Genomic DNA, 15,247 nt, shown 5'->3' with positions numbered 1-15,247 from the left:
CGGGCCGGAGCCGGGCCGGGCGGCCGCGTGGAGGGCGGGGCGTGCTGCTCCCGAGGTGGCTCCGGCCTCCGGGCGCCCGCGCCGGGCTCGCACCCCTTCCCTGCCGCCCGGCGCCTCGGCTGCACCCGGTTGCCCCAGGCTCGGGGCTTAGTGAGCAGGTAACGGGGGGAGCCCTTGAGGGCTTGGGAGGAGATGGAGAGGGCGCGGGGAGGAGGCGGCGGAGGTCCGGGCTGGCGAGCCCCTCCAGCGGTTCTGGGTTGAGGGGCGTCGGGGGATGGCTTTACCTTTCCTTCTCCTGTAATGTCTTCAGAGTCTTAGAAAACCGCCCTTTCCCCTTCCCGGGACTGGTTGCAGCGAGTTACTTAGAAGGGGATTTAGGCTCCCTCACTGATGCTAGATTCCCCCCCCCCCCCCCCAATCTGGTGGCTCTGGGATCGTGGCTCAGGCACGAGTCCCTGCCGCAGACTTGCTGCCTGAGGACTCAACCACCCGGTCCGCCGCCTTAACTCTTGGCACTTTGCCTTGTGTCGTGGGGACAGGATTTGTTCATAACATTTTTCTGATCTTCCAAAAAAAAAAAAAAGAGATTAATGAGATTCTGTATTCCTCCCCCCTAGCCATTTTTTCTTTTTCTTTCTTTCTTTTTTTTTTTTTTTTGGTTAGTTTGTTCACTCTTGAAAGAGAGCAAAGGAAGTTGTTAGGCTCGACTAAGTAAAGGTGGAGGCAGTCGCACCTCGTGAGACCAGGAAACGTGCATAATGTCTGGGCGTGGCCCAGCCAGCCTCAGAAATCACCCCCACTCTGAACACCAAATCCCTGTCCCCAACCAGCCACCTTTCAGCTACTGAAACACCGAGTTAGGCTTCAACATTTCCCTTGAGAAGTTGACTAACCTCCCTCCTCAGCCAGGAAAAAAAATTAAAGATACCCATGAGATAGCATCATACAAAATAATTAGGAAAACCCTTATTGTGGCAGCTACTAATAAGCTTTCATAGGAGAGGTGTACTGTCTTCCCCTACACTCCTAAAGATGCAGCTTTTCTGAATATTTTCCTAATCTAGTTAGAATCTCTGCAGTCACTCTGTGCAGGGCTATCCTTACATGCAAAGTCCTGAACTAGATGAACTGGGTGGGGGCAAAAAAAAAAAAAAAAGTTGTGATCTGGATTCTCAAGAATTTGAGGGAAGATAATATCTATGTGCAAATATTTGCAATGTAAAGCAATATTGGATCTATACCACAGAGGAAGTAAAAACTAGATGCTATAAGGATACAAACGGAAAGGATTGTTGAAGAGTGGTATTTGAGCAGGACTTAAAACACCAATGTTTATTAGGATGCTCTCAATGGGGAAGTACAGAGCTTTCTGTAATTTGGGTATTTTTCCTTTAGAAAGAGGGGGGAACCATTGCAGGAGAAATGGAGGGGTATCCTTTCTAGGCAGTGAGCTCAGCAATAATGTGCCCAGTATTTATTGGACTTTTGCCAGGCTCTGGTTAGTGGTAGAGCATGAAAATGTGAAAAAGTCTTCCTTCATATTTACAGATTCTTCTGCTTGTATGACACTTCCCCCTGGCTGGCTGTCCCTTCTTAGGTCTCAGTGTGGCCTTTCCATTTCCTGTGCTAGACTATGAGCTCCATGAGAGCAGAAGCTTTGTTTTCCCAGTATGTAGAAGATGGTCTGATGCAGAGGGTGCTTAATAAATACTTGTTAAATGGATAATGGGAGAGCTTATGGGAAAAGCTTACTGGGAAAACAGACAAGACCTGACAATTACAGCACGATTTCAAAAAGGATAATAAAAGCAGTGTAGTACTTGGGAAACAGGGAAGGAGAGACCCACCTCCATGTTGGGTGGAGAAAATGGTCACAGAAAAGTATCGTTGGCACAGCATCTTAAATGATGCTGGCACTTGCTCAGGTAGATATGAGAGGAAGGCATTCCAGACAGAAGGAATGCTACATGCAAGAGCTGGTGTAGCAGAGTTGAGAGTGTGTGGAGTATGGTGTGCAGGGGGCCAGAGGCAGAAATTCAGACTCAGAGCTTTGTTAGTTAAGGAGAATGACACATCAAGGTTCATGTTCTAGAAAGATGATTGAAGAGTAGATTGAAAGGGGGAGTCTGACCATGGGAATATATTTGTTCTGTGTTAGAGATCCAGGTGAGAGCTGATAAAGGCCTGAACAAAAGCAGGTGAAGGAAGGACAGGCAACATGTAAGAGAGATACAGCTAACAGTTCTTCTATTGATGAGGGGATCGAGGAGGTCAGTGTGACTATCGGATTCTGATTAGGGCAATTGAGGTGTCATTCATCAGGAAAGATACTGTGACCTGGCTTTCATTGCCTTCCCGCAGCTTCCATACCTACTTACATCTGCTTGTACATTTATTCACCTAGCTAGTATCTGCAAGGGACAGTGTGAGATGTGGAAGACAATACATTTAGGCCACAGCATAAGTCATAAAATGTTAGTGCTATGAGGAATTTTAGGGATTAGCTCAGGCTCTGCCCCAAGGTTGTCTTTGTAGTTGATTAGAATAGGCTTTGCATTTCAGCTCTTGGATGCTTGAACTACATCCATCACACTATCTCAGAACAGTTTGGAATAGGAATTTTCAGGAGACATTCCAAAATGGAAGATGATGCTTCTGACTTTGCACTTTTAAATTCAGTCAATTTTGCTATTACTAGTTGGCTTCTTTGTAAATATTAAAGGCATCTGTGGGATTAAAAAAGTCTTCAACTAGCCTGAACATGTGTTTCAGGTAGTATAATGCAGATGAATGAACAAGGGAAAGGTACCTGAGGCTTTAACCCAGTTCTGGCTTTGTTAGGAATTACCTGTGTGTCTTTAGGCAGTCAGCTAGCCTCTCAGGGCTTCACTTTCCTCTTTTACAAACTGTAAAGTATAATCTGAAGCAGTGATTCTAAATTTGGGCTACATGTTATAATCTCTGGGAATGCTTTAAAAAGTCCTAATGCAAAAAAAAAAAAAAAAAAAAAGTCCTAATGCCTAAAGCCTATCTCTAGAAATTGTGATTTTGTTATTTTGTTGTTCTGGGGTGAAGCCTGAGTTTTGTTGTGTTTTCATTTTGTTTTTAAATTCTGATGATTCCAGTGTACATCCAGGTCTCCAACTTTATAGTTCTGGAAGTTTAAGAACAACAACAACAGTAATAATAGTAGGCTGACTGATTTGGGTAGATTTGCTCATGAAATCATATGACAGACAGAAAAAGAAAGAGCTTAACATTAATTGTAGAGCTGTTGCTATGTAGAGAGTACTATGCTAGACAGTGGGGAAATATAAAATCTCCAGTGTTAATACAGCCAAAGAAATAAGCAAACAAAATATAAGTGAAGCTAATTCCCTTTAGGAAAGGCCCATTTCCCAAAAGAGGTATTGTCTCTGTTTCTTCCAGAATTAAAGAGGAGCAGGGTGTAACACCTCAATTTTAAAAAATCCATTTATTATAACAGGAGGACCTTTATAAGAGCAAAGTGGGATGAAATGACTGTTGTGGATTATGAGGGGCTTAAACTGGATCTTAAGGTGAAAGGGGATACAGTCTGGAAGGGAGACAGAGGGAGCAGATTGGAGAGAATGGTAAACAAGACATGATGATAGAAGGAGTCAGGAGGATAGGTGCAGCCGTCTTTAAAGGGCCCTGAATTCTTGGGTAGGGAGTTTGGATTTAATTCTGTAGCCAAGAGGGAAGATGAGAAGAGTAGCATCATCAGAACCATGCCTTAAGACTAATAATGTGGAAGAATGAATTAAAATAAATAAAAGAACAAGGGATACCACAAAACTTGCAGTCAGTCAAAAGGGAGGTAGAAGGGTTTACCCTGGAGTATGGTAGAGGAAATGAAATTGCAGGGACGTTTGGAAGGAAGAATTAGCTGTTTGATTTGATAGGAGGGGTAGAACAGAGTGAGGAATCAATACTGATGTACTTCTTCATATCATCAAGTGTTGGTGACTGGGAAAGAACATACCGCAGGTAGGAATATAGGGACATAATACCTAAAAGGCGAGCTAGTTGGTGTATATATGCAGAAGATGATCTCAGTATCTTAAGTTTAAAGAACTTTCAAAATATTCTTTTGATAGTGAGAACATGGACTGAAACTCAAGATAAAGGTCAGTGCTGGAGATAATAGTATGGGACAGGTCATCAAACCCTGAGTGTGGATGTGTTTTTTGAAGACCAAAAAGAGCAGAAGACCAAAGATTGGACCTCAAGGAAATCCATACTTAGGAGATTTAAGCAGAGAAGTAGACCAGAAAGAAAGTCAGTGGGATAGAAAAACCTGGAGGGTTTTTGTTTGTTTGTTTTTCCAAGGTCTTTTTTTGTTTTTTGTTTTTTAAGTAGGCTCCACACCCAGCATGGAACCCATCGCTGGGCTTGAACTCACAACCCTGAGATCAAGAACTAATTTAAGATCAAGAGTTGGATGCTTAGCTGTCTGGGCCACCTAGCTGTCCCAAAACCTGGAGTTTTAATAAAGCCTAGGAAAGAGGGACTGACAAAAGGGAGGAGACAGCAGTGAGCCCTGTGCTTTGAAAGTCTAAGAGCATGACAAAAGGCCAGTGTATTTGACCGGTGGAGACCAGTGGGGATCACTGGGGCCTTTGCATTTCAGCATCTTTGTGAATGTAGTTCCCATCACAAGTAAGGTAAAAGCCAAACCCCTACACAGCTCACGCAGAGCCCCACAAGATCTGGCCTTGCCCCACCTCTCCTTGCTCCTCATCCTCACTGGTGACATGGGTTTTTTGTTCCTCAGACACTCCCAGCATGTGACTTCTTCCTCTGCACCTGCTCTTCCTTCTCTCTGTAGCCATCTCTGTCTCATCCCTCCTTCCTGTGGCTCACAGGCCTCTTCCAGCATGCTACTCAGATTTATCCTCCACACAAAGCCCTTCCTTGTGTGAAAAGCCACACCGTATCCCTTTGTCATTCTCTATCCCCTTACTATGATTTTTTTTTTTTTATTCAGGGCTGTACTGATGATTTTCTAGGGCTGCTATCACATTTTACCACAAACTGGGTGGCTTAAAACAACAGATGCTTATTCCCTCGCAGTTCCGGAGGCCCGAAGTCTGGAATCCTGGCGAAACCAAGGTGTCAGTGGGGTTCATTCTTTCTGGAGGCTCAGAGGGAAGATTTGTGCTGTCTCTCCCAGCTCGTATGTGCCCTGGCACTGTTGGGCGTACCTGACTTGCAGCTGCAGCCCTGTAGTCTCTGCCTTCATCTTCACATGGTGCTTTCCCTGTGTGGGTGTGTGTCTCTCTGCCTGCATTTCCCTCTCAGAAGGACACCTGTCATGGATCCGTCTGAGGATCAACTATGACCTCATCTTAATGTGATTGCACCTGAAAAGACTTAATTTTTTTATTTTTTAAAGATTTTATTTATTTATTCATGAGAGACACAGAAAGAGGCAGACACAGGCAGAGGGACAAGCAGGCTCCCCACAAGGAGCCCGATGTGGGACTCAATCCCGGATCCCAGGGTCACCCCATGAGCCAAAGGCAGACGCTCAACCGCTGAGCCACTCAGGCATCCCAAAGACTTTGTTTCTGGATAAGAAAGGTCGCATTCTCAGGTACTGGGGTTTAGGAGTTCCAGCATATTTTTTGGGGGGGCGGGGATACAACTCAATCTACAACAAGAATATGTACTATTATGTTACACACTTACTTATTTATGTGTTTGTGTTCTTTCAGGCACTGAAATATAAGCCCTTAGGACTGGGACACAGTTTTATTCGATGCTTTCTGGGTCCTGCCAGAGTGCCTGGAATGCTCAATATTGGTTGAATCAATGCCTCAGTGAAATTGGTCTCTCTGAAATAGAGGAAGATTTGGATAATGAGGAAATAGGGAAAGTTGGTTAAAAAAAGCCCTTCATTCAAGAAGCTTAGGAGGTTGAAAAAAGAACAAGGCAGTGGTTGACTCAAAGGATTCCAAAGATTGAAGCTTAGGGCTCACCTGTGAGCCACTTTCCCTATGAGACAGTTACTAGAGTCCAAGAAATACCTCTCAGCTCTGCAAGAGAAGAAAATGAAATTGTCAGCTTTTCTAGGTCCAAGAGAACTGACTTAGAATAGTCAGACTAAAAAGAGATGAATCTGAGGCCAGAGTGCCATGTAATCATTAATGGGTGGCTCAAGAGCTAGGATTGATTTTCCTGCCAAGGGTAGTATATTCACTAATGATATCAATTTATGCACCCAAAGGTGCTTGATAAATATGGAAGTTTAGAGGCAGCAGAGTTTGATATTTCTCCAGGGATATTCTATCAAGTGATGGTAGCTGATGTACTCTCTTTTTGGGATGAGTTTTCCCAACTGTTTGTGAGAGCCACCTCCAAAGATTCTGGTGTAGGCTTGAATACTTGAAGATCACTTGAGATTCGGTGTATTTAACAAGTTCTCCAGGTAATTCTCATGATCAGGCATTTTGGGAAATGTTACCTGGAATTGTTCTTAATCCTTAGTTAGTGGCAAATCCCAGCTTGGAATTAAGCCCAGTGGTCTCAACCGTGCCTACTGGACTCCCACAATTCATTTCTTAGATTGAAGGTGTGTCTTTCTGCTCAGCAGTTGTCATACTTGGGAAATCTGCTTTCTGTGGGCTCAGTATATGCTTGAGTGACTCAGCAAATGAAACGCAGCCTTTTGATTATTCCTCTCTTTTATTGGGGACAGATGGAAGGAGCTTGATTTCTAAAATAAGTCCCTTTCCAATACAACTTGTGCTTCATTTGTAACTCAATAGTGAGTGACGGGAATTGAATCTCGATAGAATTCCAATTAGTAAATACAGAAAGAATGAACTTACAATCTGTAATGGAATAATGAATCTGGACCCTGATCACAAATGACTGCTAAAATCATTAGGTACAAACTGTTGGGGAAGTTTATACTAGATGAAACGGATTGACAGTACCCGAAACCACTGACCAGAGACCTTCACTGAGAGAGACTTTTTGTGTGCATCCTAATGTGATGCAGTAGGAAGAACAGAGCATCTCTTTCAAGTGTTGTTTCAAAATAACTAACTCAAATTTGAGCAAGCCTCTGGTCCACCTATTTAGAAAATATAGGGAATAGATGAATGTATTAAACCACATTTCATGTATTCAGTTGTTCAGATTCAGAAATAAGAGAATGTACAGCCTTGCTACTTCCAAACTGTGGACTGCAACCAGCGACATTGATAGCTCCAGAGAGCTTGTTAGAAATGCAGATTCTCGGCCAAATGAATGAGAATCTGCATTTTAATAAGATTCTTGGATCGTTCTTATGTGCCTTAAATTTGGAGAAGCATTGTACTGGAAATGACCTCATGCTTTCAACAGACAATGGAAAGGAAAGAGAAAGAAGGGAACTGTTAAGTGATATGGGAGGATATATTACTGCTTTGTTGGGCCTGCAGGACTGAATGATGCCCAGTATTGTCAATAGGAAAAGAGATTTAGGGGATGTGTTCTAATCATCACTACAGTCAAATGAAGGCTTATAGTGGAAGAGCCTTGGTATGGGGATCCCTGTTAATATGCTGCCGAGTTGGTTCCCACACTAGAGTATAATCGTGTTTCAGACGATTCAGAAATTCAGTGCAGAACTTGAGTATGTGACATCTCTATTGTCCCCAAAGTTTGAAAAGAGTACAGGCTTGTCTTACCTTTAATCTATTTCAGATGTTTTTCTCTGAACTTCAGAAGTTTTGTTTTTGCCTGAACAAACTTCAGAGCCTCTTGAGCCCGTTCCCATTTCTAAAAGGACATTGGATTGGATCTCAAGGAGACTGTCCAACACTCAATTTCTAGGATAAATAAATCATTTAAAAATCTCAAGTGTATATGACTAAGATAGTGTATAGGACTAAGGATAGTCATCAAATAGAATGAAAAACCAAGGCAGACTGTCTTCATCAGCCAGACCTTTCCTTGTCCACACTTTTCACATATGTCTAAGATCTTGATGCCAAATTACAGGGGGGTGGGGGGGGGGGTGGAGAGAATTGCATCAGCTGGCTGTGCGGTGGTCCAGGCAGCACCTCCAAGGAGACCCTTTGAGCTGTTGACCCAGGGCTTAGATGACGTAGTTGAGCCCATCCTTGTTTTACCTGCCAGGCATGACTAGATGGGAGGGGTCCAGAAATTGGTCTACCATATGTTTATTTCTTTACAAGTTTTACTTTCCAGAAGTATTTTAAATTGGCCATGCTACTTAAGGAGCAGAGTTTTATATTTTGCTTTAAAATGTTGGTTTCCTTTTTTTATATGATGTCTTTCAGAATTTGCCCACTTTTCTGGTATAACTAATTCTGATGGCTGGGAATAAAGGACGTGGACGTGCAGCTTATACCTTTAATATTGAGGCAGTTGGATTTGGCAGAGGTGACAAGTTACCTGATGTAGTATTGAAACCACCCCCGCTATTTCCCGTAAGTACATTGGAAAGTGGATTTTTCAGGATTTGTTTTTTCGTGTTTCAAAGAAAATTAAAATTCTATATAGGACTGAATATAGGATATCATTGTAATATTTAAATGTAAGAAAGTAAAAGAGTGTGATTTGCTGCTGCAGTTCTTATCTGAACCTCTTCTAATTTTAACAGTGCTTTCTTAAAACACAGAAAAAACTGTGTACACCTTTTCACAAATCTACTCAGTACTGTGTAAACTAAGAAAGAATTTTTTTTTTCAATTCCTGCATATTCTATTGCTATTTTTTATGTACTCCAACATCAAAATAGTATTTCTGAAAGTCAGGCTAGGTTTTACAATGATCCCTAATGGACCTTACTCTACCAGACTTTCACTTAATGATTTTCTTATCATCTTGTATCAACAGAATTTGATTTTGCTCCGTAGTATACCATTTGGTCTTTTATTCCCTACTCAACCTTTTTTTTTGTTTTTTGTTTTTTTTTTTTTTTTGCTTCTTTCTCTATTTTTAAAAAGTCAGTGTGAATTTTGTTGTTTCTCACAATCTAAGTGTTCCTTTTTTTTTTAATCTAAGTGTTCCTACTGCATTTAGTGTTGCTTTTAAATTTAATAAGTATGCTGTAAACTTAATTGATGTAATGTTTAATCTAATGCTTTCACTTTGCATTTAGTTTAAAACATAAGCTTACACTTCCAGGTATGTATATGCTGCAGTATAAAAAAAATGAAAAAAATCATAAATAACCAGATATCCCTCAATCCAAGAAGCTTTCCCCTATTTCTTTTTTTTTTTTTTTGGAAGTTTAGAGGCAGTTTTCTCTGCCAGATGAATGAGAATCTGCATTTTAACGAGATTCTTGGATCATTCTTAATGTGCCTTAAATTTGGAGAAGCATTGTACTGGAAATGACCTCATGCTTTCAACAGACAATGGAAAGGAAAGAGAAAGAAGGGAACTGTTAAGTGATATGGGAGGATATATTACTGCTTTGTTGGGCCTGGGCTGAAGGCGACGCTAAACTTGCTGAGCCACCTGGGCTGCCCAACTTTCCCCTATTTCAAAAGGGAAAAATCCCTTGTCAAAATATATATGTAAGCTGGGACGCCTGGGTGGCTCAGCAGTTGAATGTCTGCCTTCAGCTCAGGTCATGATCCTAGAGTCCTGGGATTGATTCCCACTACAGGCTCCCCACCAGGGAGCCTGCTTCTCCCTCTGCCTCTCTCTCTCAAGAATAAGTAATAAAAAAAAGATTTATGTAAGTATAGGACCCTGAACAAATGTATCTAGGGATGTAGTTGTCATATATAGGGAGTGTCTATTTTTTGCTCTTGATATTTGCCTTTCTGATATTTAGTATAGCCTGAAACAATAATAAACATCTCATGTATAGGCGTACTGTCACTTTATACATTGATTTATTTTATTCTTTTTAAAGATTGTATTTATTAAAATTAATAATTTTAGGCGTCCCTACATTGATTTCTTTTAAAATAAGCTCTTCTCATATGTGAGGTCACTTCTAAACACTGGTAATATTAATACTTATTGTTGTTTTATACTTGGAATTAAATTGAATTCCTTGCTGCTGGCAAACTGGCTCTGTTTGATATGGCCTTGCCGATGTCTCTCTAACTTTTCCTATAGCGGTCCTTCTCTGTCCCTAGCCATCTTGGTCTCTGTGTTCTCTTAGATGTTTTCCTCTGCTAGTTTTCCTGGCTGGAACCATCTGTTTTCACGTCTTTCCATGATGGCTTCCTAATTTTATCCAGAGCTCTGCTCCAGGTATCTTCCTGAGAGGTCATGTGTGCTTACCTTGTCTAGACTAGCTACCTTCAACCTTCATGTACTCAGTTGGTCACTCTTTCCTCTACCCAGCTTCATTGTTTTCATGCCACTTATCACTACCTGAAACTGTGTATTTCCTCACTATTTCCTTATATCTTGTGTGTTTCTTCCCTAGAATGTAAGTTCCATAAAGGTAAGAAGTATCTCTTATTGTCTAACCATGTTTGGCTTATAGTAAGCACATAATAAATAGTTGTAGAATGAATGAATAGATTCAGAGTGAAATTTTGAAAATGTACCCTATATTTAGCTCTGGTACTAGAAATGTCTTTTTTTTTTTTTTTTTTTTTTTTTTTAAGAAATGTCTTTACTGAAACACCTGGGTGGCTCAGTGGTTGAGCGTCTGCCTTTGGCTCAGGTCATGATTCAGGGATCAAGTCCCATATCGGGCTCCCCACAGGGAGCCTGCTTCTCCCTCTGCCTATGTCTCTGCCTCTCTCTGTGTGTCTCTCATGAATAAATAAATAAAAATCTTTATTTAAAAAAAGTCTTTACTACATACCCTGAGGCCCCACTTTTTAATAAATATATATTTTTAAAATAAATGTGCATATACATTTATGTGCGTGTTTGTAATTCTTTAAAATTGAAGACTTAGAGGGGCACCTGAGTGGCTTGGTCACTTGGGCATGTGACTCTTGATTTCAGCTCAGGTCATGATCTCAGGGTCATGGGATCAAGCACCATTGTTCTCTCTTCTTCTCCCTCTGCCCCTTGCCTGCTTGCACATGCTCTCTCTCTCTTTTTCTCTACTGTCTTAAAAAAAAAATTGAAGATGTAGATTCAAACCCCTGCTTTGTCATTTACATGTCATATGAGCTTATAGATTCTTTGCTTCACAATTTATTTATTGTTGAAGAGAAAATATTGATGATACTTTAAATGGGATCATGGATGTTGAATATTGAGGACATCCTGGTTAGCATAACCACTTGCTAAGTAATAGCTGCTACTTTTAATCTTTTTTTTTTTTTTTAAACTACTACTCCCATCAATACCACAGCTACTAATTGAGGTTAATAGGAAACTAAAGCAGTAGCTCTCATTTGGGTGGCTTAACTTCTAAAGTGTGTAATCACGGTCAACAGACTGTTAACAAAATAATAGGTGTGGTCAGTAGGAAAATTAAACAGCTTTCCTACTACCTCTAAAATCAGAGCAAAGTAGGAAATAAGCTAAAAGGTTAAAAAGATTACAAAAGCTCAACATCTTTTCAGTTGATTGTAAAACTTAGTGCCTGTAAAATGTAGTTTTTCTTTTTTTTTTTAATTTTTTTTAAAATTTTTTTTAAATTTTTATTTATTTATGATAGTCACAGAGAGACAGAGAGAGAGGCAGAGACATAGGCAGAGGGAGAAGCAGGCTCCATGCACCGGGAGCCTGACGTGGGATTCGATCCCGGGTCTCCAGGATCGCGCCCTGGGCCAAAGGCAAGCGCCAAACCACTGCGCCACCCAGGGATCCCTAGTTTTTCAATAAAACTAACATTTTCCTGTTTATAGACAAAAAGGGATATTTAAAAAATTTATTTTAAAAAATTATCTCTTAAAAAGGACACAGATTATAAACCAGTGCCACTGAAAGCAGGAGAGGGTGAAGATTACATGCTGGCCTTGAAACAGGAGTTGAGAGAAACTATGAAAAGAATGCCTTATTATATAGAAACACCCGAAGAAAAACAAGGTGGGTATTGGACTCTTTGATTATGTAGTTGAATGTATACAGATGAAACAATGTTTCATGGTCATTTAATGCTGATTGATAGATTTACTTCAGTCAGAAATTATCCACCACCTTGAAAAAGCATGCTTAATGTTGATTTAACAGAAAATGTATTTTAAACTTTTTTATACTTTATTTTTAAAATTACCTTTCAAGAGAAGTTTCATATGTTTGGTGAAAATGGTGAAAAACAAAAATATTAAAAAGTAAAAATCACCTGTATTGCTTATGTGTAGAGATCTATTAATATTTTATTGGATATTCTAGATTTTTTTCTTTTTATAAAATTGGATTTACAGTCCTTTTATATTTCTTTTCTACTCAATATCATGTTATTAGCATTTTCACATATCCTTAACATTCTTAGAAAATATGATTTTTAATGGCTATGTTGTATTTCACTGTGTGTGTGTGTGTGTATATATATATATATATATATATATAGCATTATTAATTGTAAGTAGTTCTGATGTTAGATTTAAAGTGTTTTTTTGCTCATATATGTGTTACTATCCTTGTACATAAATCATTATGTAAGTCTCTGATTATTTAGTATTTTGTTTGAAACTTTTAAAAGCCTTGACTGTATTATGTCAGATATAATAGGAAACATAAAGCATGTACTTATTGGTTATGCCAAGGACAGAGAAGAGAAATTACAATTGGAGAAGGCTTTATAGTCTCAGGGAGTGGGAAGTGGTTTTAGAGGAAGAGAACCCGTTCCTGAGTAGATATTTAGCATAGTAGATCTATATTGATTTTCAGTTTCTGCCCTCAAAGGTTGAAATTAGAGAGATCAATATCATCCTTGAGTTCCCCAAACAACATCATTAGAGCATGAGAAATTCATACAGTGTCCTCTCATTCCATTAGTATTAAAAATGCATTCCATTTTCACTCTCTCTAAATGACTTAGAACTGGCTAAGAGTCAAAAAGAAAGTCTTATATAGTAATATTATCTATGCTTGTAATTATAAGAAGCATTTTAGACAGGTTCGTTTAATTTATCAAACATAGCTGCTTGAAGTTGATACAATGGTTTTATAAGACATTTTTATCTCAAAAATACTGAATTCTTTTTTACTTTCATGATTATGTTGTATGCTTTTATCTATTTGAGTTCAAAAATGAAATTAAAGCTCTTGTTTTAAAGATTTAAAAAAGTAAGATTAAATGAATTAATAAACATCCATTCTTAGTAGAAAAAATAATAGTATACGGTATAATCTTTTTAAAATTAGTGTTTTCTCTAGACCATGGAACAGATTTACTTAACTAAGTGTGGTCATTATTAAATCATGGGTCTAATTTACAAGTATATCATATTTGAAAATATATCTGTGAGTCTTTTAGACAGGGACTTTAGGAACATAATTTTGTTGCTGGTTTGTGGTAATGGTTGGTTTGTATCTGGATTAAGAGGCTCTTTATCTTTGATAACTCCACAAAGTATTTAAAAATACAAGGAATATTTGTTTCTTTTTCTAATTGGAGAAAATGTTTATGTAGATTTTTCCAAATTGAAACAAGACCTTCTCTTTCAAAATACTCATATTTACTTTTCTTTTCTGAAAAAAAGAAATTTTCTTTCTTTTCTTTTCTTTTCCTAGTTTTTAAAAAACTAGGTTAAAATGAAGTTTTTTTAAAAAGCATACATATATTTATGTGTGTTTGTAGGTTAATATATATATATATATATATGCATATAATGTGTGTTTATGTATATACTCATATATAAAATGTTTATGTACTGTGCACACCATGAATGAGAAAGAATCAGCCAGACTGAACAAAATTATGCAACTGTCAGAGGAAACTATATTCTCGGTCATGTTGTATCACCGTTCCCTCAGCCTTCTCCTATCACCTACCACTAATGTACATCAGAAAGGAGAGACTTAGGTACTAATGTAAAGAACTAAATAAGGTCTCAAGGCTTCCTCATTGTCAAGTGGCTAGTGGCTCAGGGCAGTGAGATCACAAAGCACTGAGGGCATAGAATAAAAATATTTCTTGTGATGTCACAATTTGTTTATAATGTTTTTGGGTAGAATTATAGAAATTATTGGTGCTTTCTTTACAATGAAATTTATCTTTTTTAAGAAAAGATTTTATTTATTCATGAGAGACACAGAGAGAGAGGTAGAAACAGGCTTCCCGCAGGGAGCCCGACGTGGGACTCGATCCCAGGTCTCCAGGATCAGTCCCTGAGCTGAAGGCAGCGCTAAACCGCTGAGCCACCTGGGCTGCCCCAAAGAATTTTTTTTAATGGAAAAAAAAAAAAAAAGGAAAGAAAACTCATTTTATCTTAACATTACCATATTGGTCCATTGGACTCTTATAAATCTAATATGTTCTGGAATATTAGTGATCTTATTTTTCCTTCATCCTTAAACATCTTACTATTTCATCAGTATAGATATTATTTCATCATTACTTGTGAATTATTCCCCCCATCCTGGAAGATAAAAGGTTAAAATATCAAAAAAAAAAAAAAAGGAAAAATGATGAAGTTGCATTGAAGGGTGGTGCAGTATTGAAATAAAATCAGCACTATTACATTTTCTTTCAGTGTTTCTATTGTGTTGCACATAGTATTACATTAATTTTTAGGAAGCTATAAAAGAAGTCTAGAGAGACCCTTGTCTTCGTGGTTGTTTTGTTTGTGTTTTAGTTTTCATAGAATATAATTGAGATTTCAGAATTGTTCATTTTCTTCCCATATGGCAAAGAGAAGAAAATTGAGAGAGGAAGATGTTATACAATCACTAGACAAATCAGAATATGAATGTAGAAGTAGTAGCTCTTTGGATGCTAACCATGATTGTGAAATTGATTGTGTAAGTGAAATCTCTGAGCTTCAGATGACAATATTCTAGATGAATTTTCTCAAACTCAAAAGTCAGTGGGTAAAGAATATATCTCTAAGAATAAAAAGGAAATATGGCATCCTCACACAATTAGTCCTTGAAAAGTGCCTCATCACATATTTTGTGATAAGAACGTGGAACATCCTGTTTGTCAAAATGACGTAACCATATTTTTCTTTTTTATGATGTTTACATACCAAAAGTTATTTGATATAGTTTATAATTGGAGAAATGCTGAAGGCAAAGACAAAGATGATCAAGAGGAAATAGGTTATGTAGAAATGAAACAATTTGTTGGATTGATCATGTTAATTGGTAATTATAAATTTAATAATGC

The 15,247-nt window shown here is 38.6% G+C and overlaps 1 protein-coding gene across 5 annotated transcripts in view; it reads left to right on the top strand.

Annotated features, from left to right (window-relative positions):
* Nucleotides 1-15,247, top strand: part of POLR3G (RNA polymerase III subunit G) — a 107,059-nt gene that overhangs the window by 64,652 nt on the left and 27,160 nt on the right. For 2 of the 5 annotated variants that reach the window (XM_041751350.1, XM_041751348.1), the window contains exons 2-3: nucleotides 8,319-8,468; nucleotides 11,871-12,000. In XM_041751350.1, coding sequence (XP_041607284.1) covers nucleotides 8,352-8,468; nucleotides 11,871-12,000 — 247 coding nt within the window. In that variant the 5' untranslated portion in view covers nucleotides 8,319-8,351. Of the gene's footprint in view, nucleotides 1-6; nucleotides 159-4,854; nucleotides 5,137-8,318; nucleotides 8,469-11,870; nucleotides 12,001-15,247 lie in introns of those variants that run through there. The other 3 variants (XM_041751351.1, XM_041751347.1, XM_041751349.1) reach the window with 3 other exon arrangements.

This window comes from Vulpes lagopus, chromosome 4, assembly GCF_018345385.1.
Source record: "Vulpes lagopus strain Blue_001 chromosome 4, ASM1834538v1, whole genome shotgun sequence".
NCBI classification, from domain to species: Eukaryota; Metazoa; Chordata; class Mammalia; order Carnivora; family Canidae; genus Vulpes; species Vulpes lagopus.
This window is presented reverse-complemented; position numbering and strand designations above follow the sequence as displayed.